This window comes from Loxodonta africana, chromosome 16 (genome assembly GCF_030014295.1).
Source record: "Loxodonta africana isolate mLoxAfr1 chromosome 16, mLoxAfr1.hap2, whole genome shotgun sequence".
In the NCBI taxonomy this organism is placed as follows: Eukaryota; Metazoa; Chordata; class Mammalia; order Proboscidea; family Elephantidae; genus Loxodonta; species Loxodonta africana.
The window spans coordinates 8,484,189-8,499,260 of NC_087357.1; the positions used below are offsets into that span (position 1 = coordinate 8,484,189).

At 45.8% G+C, this 15,072-nt stretch overlaps 1 protein-coding gene across 3 annotated transcripts in view; it reads right to left on the bottom strand.

Moving 5' to 3' along the window:
* DOCK1 (dedicator of cytokinesis 1) overlaps nt 1–15,072 on the bottom strand; it is a 542,476-nt gene that overhangs the window by 15,854 nt on the left and 511,550 nt on the right. For all 3 annotated transcript variants that reach the window (XM_064269186.1, XM_064269185.1, XM_064269187.1), the window contains exons 47-48: nt 10,838–10,975; nt 5,718–5,863 (exon numbers count right to left, since the gene is read on the bottom strand). In XM_064269186.1, the coding sequence (XP_064125256.1) occupies nt 5,718–5,863; nt 10,838–10,975 (284 nt within the window). The remainder of the gene's footprint in view (nt 1–5,717; nt 5,864–10,837; nt 10,976–15,072) is intronic.

Below are 15,072 nucleotides of genomic sequence, written 5' to 3' on the forward strand. Positions count from 1 at the left end.
TCTATTCCATCTCATAACGACTCAAAAGGACAGAGCAGAACTGCCTCATAGGGTTTCCAATGAGCGGCTGGTGGATTTGAACTGCTGACCTTTTAGTGATCAGCTGAGCTCTTAACAGATCAGGATCTTATATTTTAAAAATATAGGACCTGAAAATGGTATTTAAAAAGAGATGTGCTCTCTTAAAAGGAGTTACAGTTAGAGTCATGAAGGAGAAACAGCCTGAAATATGATTGCTGGTAATATATCATTTAAACCACGGTCTACATGTCTTTTCCGCATGGTCCAGAGAAGCCAAAGAGGAAGGCAAGAGGGTTTTCAGAAGCCCACTGCCCTCTGGCTGCCCAGTGCACAGGTGGTCCTGGTGCCAGGTGACAGTGGCACAACTCCAGCCCCCGAAATACTGAATGTTGCGACAAGGTGCTAGCTCTTGCCTTTGGGGGTTTCCAGTTCTCGTAGGGATGGACCCAGCCTGACTTGCTTGACCACCTGGAGAATGAATCGCCTTCTTTAGGGGGAGACTGGTTTCAAGAGAAGGTGATTCAGATGGCCAGCCACGTTTTCATCTTAGTTGTGGTTTCTTTTAAACTTATATTTGAAACGAACAATTGGGGCAAAATCACTGTTCTCATTACAGCAACCTTGCTCCTCAATATGGGACATGTAACAGGTCCCTGGCTGGGCCAAGTAGTTTGCACTTGACTACTAACCAAAAGAACAGTGGCTCAAACCCACACAGCAGTGCCACGGAAGAAAGGCATGGTGATCTGTTGCCATAAAGATTACAGCCAAGAAAACCCTATGGAGCTCAGTTCTACTCTGTAACACACGGGGGTCGCCATGAGTCCAAACTGGCTTGATGTCAACAGGTTTGGTCTTGATTTTAATACGGATATTGATACTTGGATGGACTGGAAGAGGGAAAGATCATTTTTAAAACTGCTATCAAAATCCATGGAAGATGCAGACTACCAAGAGCAAGCATCACATCTCCTGCTGCTTCTTCCCCGATATAACACGGTATGCAGGATTTGTTGTGAAGGCACATATACTAGGCTTTTTAAACAGTAAGCGTATCAAATCTAAAGGAGCCCTGGTTGCCCAGTGGTTAAGCACACAGTTGCTAACTGAAAGGTTGGAGGTTTGAACCTACCAGCTACCCCATGGGAGAAAGATGTGGCAGTTTGTTTCCATCAAGATTGCGGCCTTGGAAACCCTACGGGGGCAATTCTACTCTGTCCTATAGGGTCACTATGAGTCAGAATCGACTCTGCAGCAATGGCTTGGGTGGGCACAGAATCTAAGCACTGATTATCAATAGCTGCTAATGTCATCAAAACAGAGACAGCCAGGCACAACGTGCCCCTTCATGGAAGAACACACTACCACTTATCAAGTCCTCTTGCCCCCAAATCAAACGCGAATCTAATCAATCCTCTAGATCCAACTACCGGCATGCAGGAAATACAGAGGACAGAGATACACGCCAAACACCACCATAAGGGATGCAATCAGCAAAATCCAGGCTTCGGGAAATGCTTCAGGTAAGCAACCTAGGTGTTTCAACCAATAAATTACAAGTACAAGAAGAAAAAAGAACTGGAAGGGAAATCTGTTGATTAAAAGAGACTTGAAGGGATACATCAAGGGGGGGGACCTGATTTCGATCTGGTTTCAAACAAACTGTAGAAAAAATACAGTGTTTACGACACTGTGGGAAATTAATACTACTTCATAATAATACGGCATTACCGTTAGCTTTTTTTTTTTTTTTCCTGTGAGTGGTAGAATGGTTATTTTTTTTAAAAAAGAATTCTTACCTTTTAGAAACTGATACTAAAATATTTATGGATGAGATGTTACAATGTTTGAATCTGCTTCAAAACAACATGGGAGTACCATACAGATGGAAATAAGATTAGCTAGGAGCTGATTATTGATGAAGTGGGCTGATGAGGACATGGGGCCGTACTATAGTATTCTGTCCATTTTTGTATAGTCACAAATTTTTCTATAATAACAAGTTTAAAAATTAAAAATGATTGACAAAATAAACCAGTATTGGCTTTGATTATTATGGCATTTTAGGAGGCCTGGACTTTTCCAACAGGATGGGTACACATGAATCAACAAATCAACAATCAATGGGCATCAGATATTATATCTACGATATTATAAACAACAACCAGAACCTTCATGATTTTATTCTCAAGTTTTACAGAACTTGAGACAATTAAGGTAGGCACAAGAGATTTAGCAGGCACTTCTCAGCTCAGAAAGACTTGTATTGTGAAATCCAGACGAGAATACAAAGACCCGAGAGAGAGAGGTTGAGTTCTAAATTTTTCCCATTATGAGAAGCAACTGCCGATAGGGTGAACTTTATTCTGCACGTAACCCGTGCCACTGGAGACCAAAGCCTTACTCTCTGCCATTAGTTACATAGCCAAGGGTGGTAACCCCATGAATGAAGAAAAATGTGGACTCCAATAAGGATGTGCTCTATTAAAGGTTAAACAAATGCCTCCTTGGAGGGAGGTGACCCACGCCTCCCTCCCGGAGATTTGGGAAAATGCACTCAAGACTGCTGGGTCTCACGTCTCTACATTTGCAACACATTATTCCTCTATCTAAAAACTCTACATCAATTTCCACCCTAATCCCTAGGTTCTTGGAAATATAGAAACTCTTGCATAACTAACTTGGGGACTTTCTTGGGGAGAAGTTGAATTAAATTTCTGTAGCAATCTCGCTCTAAATGACAAGCAGACATGACTTCCCCAAAACCAAACCCACAGTGCCGTCTCACAGCGACCCTATGGGACACTGTAGAACTGCCCCAACTGTGGCAGTTCTACCCGCAGGCTGTAATCTTTACAGAAGCAGACAGCCATATCTTTCTTCTTCAGAGTGGCTGGAGGTTCGAACTGCCGACCTTTTGGTTAGCAGCTGAACATGATTTAAATACCTCTAAGTTGAGAATTTCCGTTATGGGCGTGGCCTCGTAAGTAGCAGAGGCTGATAAAAATTACTGTCAAAGGAACGCGGGCATAGTTTTCAGTTCTCCATTGGGCATCCTGGTCATCGGCAACGAAGGGCGCTGGGAGTGGTCATGGAGGAGCGCTGTAATTTCACAGCTGCGTGTCGCAGGGGCCAGAGAGTGAGGGTGGGCTGGGGGATGGGTTGGAAATCCACTGGGAGAGGACAAATACACAACTGTGCACACTCTGCTGTGAAATAATAACAAGCTCTCTGATGTTTATGTTGTAAGTGGTATTTTTTTTCTTTTTGGATAATAAGAGAAGAATAAATTTTACATGCTTGCCATTCAAAAACACCAAAACATCGATACTGAGGTTTTCTTCGCAACGCTCTTCGTTAATGCAGGAGCCACAGTGAGAGCTCTGTGAATGCTAGCTAGCTACACTGTTAGTTGCTCCTTCTCCTCTTGGTCGCTTTGTGTTCTCGGGTGCTTAAAAAAAAAAATGGAGCTGGGGCTGGCAACCAATGTCATAAAACAATATGTGTATTAATTGTTTAATGAGAAACGAATTTGCTCTGTAAACCTTCATCTAAAAAGCACAATTAAAAACAAAACAAAAAACCATGCCTTGCCCAGGGCATGCCTTACCTGGTAGGAGCCCTGGATGGCACTGTGGTGCAGTAGAAAGAACTCAGGCCCAGGGGTCTGTGGACTGAGTTCCTGAACCTGGCCATTATTGTATCTTCTGTGGGCAACTCACTCAGTCTTCCTGCACCTGAATTTTTTCAGCCAAGGGAGTAACAGTACCAGCCCTGCCTGCCCCACAGCATTGTCGTGAGGGTTAGATGAGATGCCAAATGTGAAAAAAAAACCCCAAAAAAACCCATTGCCATCGAGTTGATTCCGACTCATAGCAACCCTGCAAAACAGAGAACTGTCCCACAGTGTTTCCATAGAGCACCTGATGGATTCGAACTGCCGACCTTTTGGTTATTAGCTTAACTCTTAACCACTATGCCGCCAGGGATGGTTTCCAATGTGAAAAGGTCTTGACATTTAAAAGCACAATAGTGTGTAACGAATTTTTTGGTGTTGCCAACTGTCTCAACTGAATGCCTGATTTAGAATAAAAAATTTTTCCACATATTTGTTAAGGAAACTAAATGAAGGAATTTTGAAAAACAAAAACAAAAAGCAAAAATTGGTCTCCAAAGTAGTCTCGCAGAGAGGAGGTAGCCTGGCCAGCCCCACGTAAGCGGGACTGCAGGTGAAAGGCAGGTGGACAGGGAGAAGTGCTGTGGGGGACCTTGGAGGCCAGGTCATGTTCAGACCAAGGCAGCCCTCAGCCTCCACGTGGCATCACGGGGGTGAGCGTATGGAAAGTGCAAAGCACAAAGCTGGCAAGAAATAAGCCATGATTTTAAAACACATTTCGAACAGGAGGGCAGGACTCTCACTGGAGGTTTGAAAACCTGACTACTTCACAGCCACTGGGATGGCTGTTTTTAGAAAAACGGAAAACCACAAGTGTTGACAAGGATGTGGAGAAACTGGAACCCTCATCCACGGCTGGTGAGATTGTATGAAGGTCCAGCCACTATGGCAAATAACTTAGCGGTTACTCACAGACTTAAACATAGAATTATCATGTTGTTGGTGCTATCAGTTCGACTCCGACTCCTAGCAACCCCACAGGACAAAACAGAATTGCCCCATAGGGTTTTCTAGGCTGTAAATCTTTACAGGAGCAGATGGCCAGGTCTTTTCCCCTGCAGAGTGGCTGGTGAGTTTGAACTGCTGATCCTTCAGTTAACAGCCAAGTGCTTAGCTACTGCGCCACCAGGGCTCCTTAGACCTACCACATGATCCAGCAATTCTGCTCTTGGGTATATAACCCAAAAGACTTGAAAGCAAGGACCCAAACATACTTGTGCACCAATGTTCATTGCAGTACTATTCACGAGAGCCCAAAGGTGGAAACAACCCACATGTCCATCACCAGATGAATGGATAAATAAAATGTGGTCTATCTATACAATGGAGTTTATTCAGCCATTAAGAGAAATGAAGTCCTGATACAAGCTATGATATGGAAAAACCTTGAAAATACCATGTTGAATGAAATGTCAGATACAGAAGAACAAATATTGTGTGATCTCACTTATAGGAAATACCTAGAATAGGTAAATGCATTAAAAAAAAAATGAAAAAAAATTGCTGTTGAGCTGCTTGTGGACTTGAACTGCCAACCTTTTCGTTGGCAGCCAAGCTCTTAACCACTGTGCCACCAGGGCACAGAAATTAAAATTTATTAGTGGTTACCGGGGGCTGGAGGGAGTGGTTACAGCTAAAAAGTAGTGTTCTGATTGGGGCGAAGATAAACTTTTGGGAACAGGTTGTAGTGATGGTTGCACACCATGGTGACTAATTAATGTCACTTAAGAATGGTTAAAATGGTAAATTTTATGTTACATATATTTTACCATAGTCTTTTTTTTATGATGGAAGCCTTACCTAAAGTGGTCCCCAAAGTGAGGACTTTTTCTCAAAAAGACCCCCAAAGTAATACTGGGCACCAGGGTCATAAACTCTTGGAGGGTCTTAGTTTCAAAGATAATTTCAATTTAAAAAATCTCTCAGTTGTGATAAAACAAATACAGGGCCCTGGGTGGCTCCTCTCAGGACCCTCCAAGCCCCCTCCCCTACCGTCCCCCTGTGCTTGAGCCCAACTCACCCATCGGAGCCTGGCCTGGAAGGGGTGCTGTCGGACGACAAGGAGGAGACGGAGGCCACTGATAGGGGCCGGGAGGACGAAGGCATCGTGAAGGACCGGACCATGGACCGGGGGCGGCTGCCTCTTCTGTCATCCAGGCTTGAGGGCTGAGAGAGAGTGAGTGAAAGACAGTGAGTGAGACAGAGAGTGAGAGAATGAGTGAGACAGAGAGTGAGAGAAACAGAAGGTGAGAGAGAGAAAAACAGAGAGTGAGAGACAGTGAGACAGAGTGAGAGAGACAAAGAGACAGAGAGTGAGAGAGACAGAGAGTGACAGAGAGTGAGAGTGACAGAGTGAGAGAAAGAGAGACATAGTGAGATAGAGAGAGGGAGGGAGGGTGAGGGAGAGAGAAAGGAGAGAGAGGGGAGGAGAGAGATAGACAGATGGAATTAGATAGAGACAAAGGCTTGTTGAATGCCTCAGCCAGAAGACTTCCGGCCGACACCATCAGACCCCTGCAACTAGCCTCTGGATCACAGCTGCTCACATTTTATAAACAGTGTGTGCTCTTGTTCAGAGAGGAAGACAAACATGATGATTACTCTGGGCTCTTCTCAAACCTGGTGCAATATTGTGGTAAACGATAGAAATAATCTTCTCAGTCTTTTTCATTTTAATAAAATTTTCTTTACCAAGACCATGATGTATCAACCTGTTCCAAAATCATGGTGGAATGTGTTGCCCAGAAAATCTGATTTATAGAGTACCCTCCAGAATGTGATTAAAGAATTCGCAAGACCTTTACATCGACTTGCTACAGGTGTTGACAAACCGTGCAGATAACTGACACACGTGGCTCTGTAATGACTGAACTTCTCTAGACCAAAACAGATGCTCCTGAACCACCTCTAAAAAAAAAAAATTTTTTTTTTTTTTTTTTTACAAAGGATTAAATGGAGCCACTGAACTGCTAAAGCCCCTTGTCCTGGCTGGGTCACGGACTGGTGATGCATTCTGGAGAAAAATGGGGTCTCCACTGGAATTTTCCATCCTTTCTTTGACATATTTGTATGTCACCAAACCAGCATCACTGAGACACAGCACCTGTCAACATCTAATTAGCTGGGAAAACGCTGGTGTACCTGAACCCTGAGCCAGATGTTGCCACATCTGGGGAAGCAGCTGCTGCAGAAGCTCCCACCTTTAACCTGAGGATGTGAACACCAAATTCCTACAAGGCACTTCCTGCCCTCGTGGCTTTGATTCTCCTCTTCCCACAGCCTATGCTGGTATCTCCTTCTGACAGTCACTTATGGAAGCCCTACTGGGGCCCCGGTTCCAGCCTTCAGAGGTAAGAAGTGGTTGATTCCAGACTATAACACCGCTTCTACATCTCAGAAGTGGGCTTGTTTCTTAAATACGTGTTTCCTAAATGAAATACCATTGGATTTGTAAACTGTCTAATTCATAGTCACAAGTTCAAAATGGCAAAAGATGGGTTAAAAGCATGAGATGGCAAACTTTACCTATGAAGGGCCAGACAATAAGCAATTATGCTTGCAGACCACGTGGTCTCCTACAACTTCTTGACCTGCTGCTACAGCATGAAAGCGGCCATAGAAATGCATAAATGAATGAGTAGGGCTGTGTTCCAATAAAACTTTATTTATAAAACAGAAGGTGGGCCATAGTTTGCCAACCACTGGTTCAAAGCAATATGCACTGGAATTTGCCAGCACAGAGGGTCTGGTCAGTCTGGGACTTAGCACCAAAGATGGCCCCATTTGGTATCTCCATGGAGATCTTTCATTGCAATTAATCAGCCTTTATGAAGAAACTAGAAGGGAAATGGTTACTTCAGATCAGCTCAAATTATGAGAACTTTTCCCACACAAAATCTAAAGGCTCAGAGTCTACAAAGTCCCCTTTCAGCCTTTCTGAAACACAACCCAAGGCCTTGTTCTCTGAAGTCTTTCTCCCACCCAGCCTCTTGGCCAGACCCTGGGGCCCTGTCTTAAGTCCTTGCTGCCCCGACCATCCAAGGGAGAGTTAGTCCAGCTACTCCAGGCCCCGGCCCTCCACCTCAACTGTCACTGCAGCCCCATCTGCCCAGGGCTGGAGGGGAGACTGAGGCAGGGAGCAGGTACAGGTCTGCTGTGATGGCGACCTGCAGGGATGAGCTCGGTGTTGGAGAGGAAACTGAAGCCAACACTCACGTGCAGGGTGAAGGGTTCCTCTGAGGTTGTGCTCCACAGGGGCCAGTGGATGGCCTGATACTGGCCAGGGTGGGTAGAGAAGGAAAGACAGAATGTTCTTTGTGTGTGTTGGGTTGTGCAGCTGGAGGGTCCCCCTGGAGAAGGTAGCCAGGGGGCAGTTTAATAGAAGGGTCTGGACTTGGAGAGAGCCCTGAGCGTAGCACACCGACCTGGAGCTCATGGTGGATTATAGCGATGAGATGGCCCGAGTGGAGATGACAGAACCAGGCACAGTGCCCACCATCCTACCCCCACTTGGGTTCCTGAAGGAATTGATGAGAAACAGAGAGCTTTTCACAAGCATGAAGACAGAGCAAGCTCCTCCTGGGCCTCTGGGCCAGGACAGGCATCAGGGACAGTCCTGAACAAGGCTGGCGCTGGAGGTATCCCCCCAGGGGTCTCTTTTCCTCGGTCCCCAGGATCCAGAGACGCTGGACTCTGAGCTCTGGACCACAGGTTGATGGAACGGGCTGTGCATTACAAGTCACAGAGCGTCTTCTTCTCCTTCAAGGGCTTAGGCTGGCTCAAGCCCTTGAAAGAAGAAGATGCTCAAAAAAGTGACAAAATGGTTTATGTCCTTTCTATGTGTTTTTATTTTTAAATCCATCCTTTTGAAATAGGACAGTACTATATTGCTTTTCAAAGTATTTGGAGGTGCCTGCAGGGTTCCAAAGTGGAAAAGATGGTGGTGGGGGGTCTCATCCCAGCTGCTCTTTGTGGCCGCAATTCTCAGACTAACAGGACAGCTGCCTGTTGCCTTCCCTGCGCAAAGGAGTCTGACCACAGTACCTGCCTGCAGAGTTCCAGGGTAGAGGACTCGGGTGGCGGCTCGAGGGAGCAAAGCACCTAAAGGTGGGAATTCGCCCTAACTTCTGCTCTCAGTAGCCTTCACATTAAGCCTGACCCGTTCTCCCCTACAGAGAAGAGAGGGAAGCTTGGTGGAGGTGATCTTGGCTCAGGATGAGGCCAAAATCTCTTACTTGCCAGCCAAGGACAGCTGCCTTGAAGCAGAAGACACCTTCACTACCCACGCAGACCTCTGCCTTACCATCTTTGCAGCGTCCAACTGCAGACATGCCCAGAAGTCATAAAGGACGGGGGAGGAAGGAATGAGAAATGATTGGTGAGCAGGCCGGGCTTCCGCAATTTGGGAATGTACATTAACTGACTGATAAAAGAGAAGGCCTCTCACTTAGTAAGAAAACTTGGAGAGTTCACAAGTGTTTATTTCTTAGAAAGAATTAAAGGTGGCGTCAGACTTTGAAAGTGCCTATGATGTACTCTTCGGGGCACTCAACTCTGATTGCAAGAAGCTGCGAGCTTCGAAGCCATCAAGCACTGCTCGAGGATTCTGACTTGCTCAAAGGGCCCTCCAACAGGCGCAGCAGGAGGGCACCCTGATTGCCAAGTCTGTTTCCCCGTAGCAGCTCCCACTGGCTGAGTGTTCAGAGCTTAGGCAGGTGCATGTCCTGTGAGCCCAGGACCAACGGCACTCCTTTCGAAAAGGGTCATGTCAGAGAGTAAGGATTTTTTTTAGCTGAGAATACTGCCTTTACAGGCAACTGAGAGCCCATACTCACTGATGAGCACCAGGCTCTGGGCTGGAGCTGCGGATACTGTCATAATCAAGCGCACCACTTCCGGGTAGGTCCTGGTGGTCCCTGTGTGCGCCTCCAGCCCCATTGATGAGAGTAGGAAAAGCTATGCTGTGTAAATGGGCGGAGCAGTGGCCTGAAGCCCAGGATCTGGAGGCGGTGCCTGGGAATGGGACCTCGTTTGGAAATATGGGCTCTGCAGATGTAATCAAGCCCAGGTTCTCTAAATGAGATCATCCTGAATTTAGGGTGGGCCTAAATTCAACGACTGCTCAAAGGAGTCTGGCCACAGCGCCTGCCTGCAGGGTCCCAGGGTAGAGGACTCAACGACTGGTGTCCTTGTAAGGGAAAGGAGAGGGAGATTTGAGACCAGAAGAGAGAAGGCCACGTGAAGATGGAGGCAGAGATTGGAGAAAAGCTGCTCCAAGTCAAGGAACCTTGAAGCCACCAGAAATTGCAAGAATTAAGAAAGGATTCTTTCCTTCCTTCAGATGGAACATGGCCCTGAAGATATTTAATTTTGGACTTCTGGCCTACAGAACGGTGAGAGAATAGACTTCTGTGGTTTTAAGCCACTCAATTTGTGGTAATTTGTTACAGAAACCCTAGGAAGCCAATGCTGTGTCTATCCAAACCCTTCCTCAATGAGTTCCCTTCTGTCCAAGGCACTGGCCTCTGCCACCATTCAACTCCTGCTTCCAAGCCTTTGCTTGAGTTGGTCCTTTTCCAGGCAAAGCCCTCTCCTATCTCCCTCCCTGATCTCATCTGACTTATCCTTTCTTCAATGGTTAAGTCTTTGCAAACAATTTCTAACCACAGTGACCCATCACTCCCTCCCTTCAATGGCTACAGTCTTGACATTGGACTGGGCAGCAGCTCTGCCTCTGCCTGGGGTCATCCTGAGTGCTGTTGCCCTGTGTGTTACTTAGCCCTCTGTGTGTACTGTGTGACGGTGGGTGTCGTCTTTGTAAACTAGCCCATGAGTTGCTGGGACTCTGAGATTTCTCCATTCCTCGACAGCACTAAGGGGCACACTGTGTCCACAGCAAGTATGCAGGGCATTTGGTGATCAAGCAAATTTATTAAATGTTTTTTCATCCTGATATTTCCAATTACTGAAAGCAGGCTGCTGGTTTGCTGGGGGATAGACTCTCTAAGGGGGCTGGGGTAACTTAAATCCACTATTCTAAGCACGCATCCTGGTCAAATCTTATTACTCTGCTCTGTGAGCCTGTAACAGTCAGAAGATGTGATCCACAATCCCCCTTCTTTTGCAAAGCCACCCACTTACCATGGTCCGGACGCCATATTGCTTTTCCACTTTTTCCTTCAGCTGTTTGAAGCAGGCTTCCATTCTCTCGTGAAACGGTCTCAGTGCTTCCGTGACCTTTTCGCCATGAATCCGGATCCCTTCTGCCAAAAATGGTATCTGGAAAGCATGGAGGCTGACATCACTTACCCGGTCAACGGTCTGGGGAGGGGTGGGCACCCTTGGGGATGAGTGGCACTGGGCACAATGCACCTGCTGTGTTTCCAACTCAAATAGGCCAGTACATTCATCAGCAGGCACAGCACCCCCAAGACCAAGGTGTTTACACTGAAATCGTTTGTGTTAAATTGGATATGTCTAGCTCAGGGCTCAACACTTCGAAGCCAACCAATTACTTTCCTGACTCGTGAATGTCGATCACGTCCAGAATAGACTTATCTGTGTTTTCCACTGGAGTTTGGGAAGAACTGCATTTTGGATTTGTTTAGATGTACCTTGTTCTCTTAGCAAAGGGTCATGGCAGAGAGTAAGGCAATTGAGAGCCCATACGCAAAAATATAAAAATCTAATCCCATGTGATCTATCGTCCTGAAGGATATTCTTATTTAGAGAGGAAAACCAAATTTATTCTTCCTTCAGACTAAAAATAATCACTTCTCTGCCGACACTGCTGTCACAAAATACCTGTGCCAACACTTCCCTTCCAAGTGAGGTGACGTCGTTCGTTGACCTTTAAAGGCGTTGCAAGAGACATTTTCAGAGGCGCTGCTGTTGGGGTGTTAATGGGATGGGGAAGAAGTTTCCCCCTCTCTCTGGCTTCTGCTTCCCCCCACAAGGCGGAGACTTGGAGTTAGACATTCTTCAGGGCAATCAAGCTAAGAGGCTTCCTCTTAATAATTTATAATTAAATCAAAATACTGATTAAAAACAGATTTTCCTAATATGACAGAACACCAATCTAAATGAACAGAGTTATTAGTAAGGAGGATAATCAGTATACAACTGAATTTCATGTGAACAAATACAAGAAATCTTATCAAGATGAATCAATGCATCAAATGTACTTGGTTGCCATTTATAGCGTGCAGCTGGTGCCTCTCATGGGGCTCCAGGAAAGGACGGATAAGCATGGCGCTCCCCCATCGTCCCCCACCCCCCAGTCTGCTCTCAAGCTGCACGGACACAAACGCTGGTTTTGCCAGCAGATGGGCCTACACCCAAGGTAGGCACCATTTAGTCCAGTCCTCAGTTATTCCTTCTGCAAACAGGACGGTGTGCAGGTGAGATTTCAAAATAGATGGAATGTTTTAATATTCCAAAAGAATTATGTGTGCAGATGGCCGTTCCCTGGGGCAAGTGGAAGTTTACGAAGGGCTAGCAGTGGAGAAAGCTCACTATAATGCTTCTGCTTCCTGTGGTCTGCCATGGGCTAAGGCAATGCAGGCTGGGAGAACTTCTGGTGGGATGGCAAATCGGCTGTGTCCATCTGGGTGAGAAGGCAGGTATGTGTGGGAAGGTGGCCCCAGTGTTCAAGCACAGCCACCCTGGATACTTAAAACATTTCTGTTTCTTTGTTTTGTACTTAAGTCTTCATAAACTATTAAATTAAAAAATTTAACACCATCTAATGTTTTCCAAATTGTAGTAAAAATACACATAATGGAACATTTGCAAATTCAACCATTTTTACGTGTATAATTCAGTGATATTGATTACAATCTTCATGTTGTGTCACCACTGTCACTAGTAAAGCACTTCTGATTTATAACAGGCCTTTCTCAAACGTGCAAAATGCAGTCTAACCATTTCTGCATTTTTTTGGTCGGCATGACAAAACTCTTAATTGGCTAGATTCTTTGCACTAAAGAAGCTATTTGCTGGAAATAAGACCATTTGACTTAGGTTACATGTATGGCATGAACTGTACTTTGGCAGGTGAAACAAGGTGTGAGAATTCACACACACCCCCAACAGGTCTCTGACATCTTGGGGACAGGATCTGTCCCGCTGGTCTATGTCTATCCGGGCTTGAACTGCAGCTGTGATGGTAAATTAAAGAAAAGAAAAAGATGCTTTGTATAAACGCACTCCCATTTATGAGATGCTTAAAACACAAATAATGTACCTAGGTGGCATAACACAGATTCAGAAGAGGACGTGGAGGCTATCATTGCTGAGGTCAGATGGATCTTGGATATAGACCAAGACACAGCCAGAATGAGGGAACACTGCATTGTTTAAAGTCAGGAAAGTTGTGCATCAGGGTTGTAACTTTTCACCATACTTACTCAATGTGTATGCTAAGCAAATAATCTGACAAACTGGATTATATGAAGAAGAATGTGGCATCAGGTTTGGTGGAAGACTCATTAACAACCTTCAAGGCATAGATGATGCAAACTCGCTTGCTGAAAGCAAGGAGGACCTGAAGCACTTACTGATGAAGATTAAAGACTACAGCCGTCAATGTGGTTTACGCCTAACATAACAAAAACAAAAATCCTCACAACTGGACCAACAAGCAATGTCATGATAAATGGAGAAAAGACTGAAGTTGTCAAGGGTTTTATTTTACTTGGACCCACAATCAAGGCCCAGGGAAGCAGCAGTCAAGAAATTAAAAGATGCATTCCACTGGACAAATGTGCTGTAAAAGACCTCTTTAAAGCGTTAAAAAGCAAAGATATCATCTTGAGGACAAAGGTGCGCCTGACCCAAGCCATGGTATTTTCAATTGCCTCATATGCATATGAAAGCTAGACAATGAATAAGGCAGACCAAAGAAGAATTGATGCCTTTAAATTATAGCTTTGGCAAAGAATACTGAATATACCATAGAATGCCAGAAGAACAAACAAATGTGTCTCAAATGAAGTACAGACAGAATGCTCCTTAGAAGCAAGGACAGCAAGACTTGATCTCATGTACTTTGGACCTGTTATCAGGAGGGACCAGACCCTGGAGAAAGGCATCATACTCGGTAAAGTGGAGGGTCAATGAAAAAGGGGAAGACCCTCAACAAGGTGGATTAACACAGCGGCTGCAACAATGGGCTCAAACACTATGACGATTGTGAGGATGGTGTGGGATCAGGTAATGTTCTGTTCTGTTGTACATTGGGTCACTATGAGTCAGAACTGGCTCGATGGCACCTACGACAACAAAAAGTGGCACAAATGGTTTGCTTTCTACTACTAACCAAAAGGTTGTTAGTGGTTTGAACTCACTCAGTGGCATTGTGGAAGACGGGCCTGGTGATCTGCTTATGTAAGATTACTGCCATTGAAAACCCTATGGAGTGCATTTCTACTCTAAAACATGAGGGGATACCACGTATCAAAACTGACTCGATGGCAACACGTTTTTTTTTTTTTTCTTTTAATACACAATTAGAAGTAATAGCTCTTGGAGCTAAAATGGCTTTTGGAGACCATTTAGTTCAGTGAGTTCAAACCTGGCCGAGCAGCACGATCTCTCGGCTAACTTTGGGAAACCGATTCCTGAGCCCCTCCCCAGCATCCTGATTTGCTCCAGGGTGGATCTCAGGATCCTGCATTTCTAGAGGTTCCCAGAGCCAAGAGAGCAGTGAGGGCCTGGCCAAAGCCACACCTACGGCTATTCACGGTGAGCGGCCAGCTAAACAGAGCCACTCTTCTCACAGATGCTGTGATGCCAACTGTGTTCCTGGCTGTCCTCACACAGATTGATGTCCTGCCAGCCACACGGAACATTTGGAGCACCACCCCTGGTGACAACGCTGTGCCTGCGTGCCTGTCATCAGCTGAGGATGATAAGCGAGCCTGGTCTTTCATCTCTGTGCATTTCAGAAGAAATATGCGCACATCTCAGCAGTGGGAGATGAGTCTGGATGTGGACCCTTGGCAGAAGGTACAGAGACGACATCTGCATTCAGGGGAGATGGAGCTGCGCCTTTGGGGAAGTAGCTGACGAGTGAGGCTGGGGACAGCAAACACCTACATAGGTGTCACCTACACTGGCGTGGCCACGGCTGGTGGTCACAGGTGTCAGATGCAAACCGGAGACCTGGGGGAAGCTCCATGCAGCCAGCACCCTAGCCCCAGGCTCGTTCCTGGCTAGGAGGCAGATCCGTGCCATCCTTCACTGCACAGACAGCAGGCAAATAAATCAGAGCTTATTAACTAGCCGTCACCAACAGTTTTAAGGAGTGGAGTTGTGGTGTCCTGGAGGTTCCCAGAAGGAAAACCTCACCCTGCCCTGGCATCAAAAAATAAAAA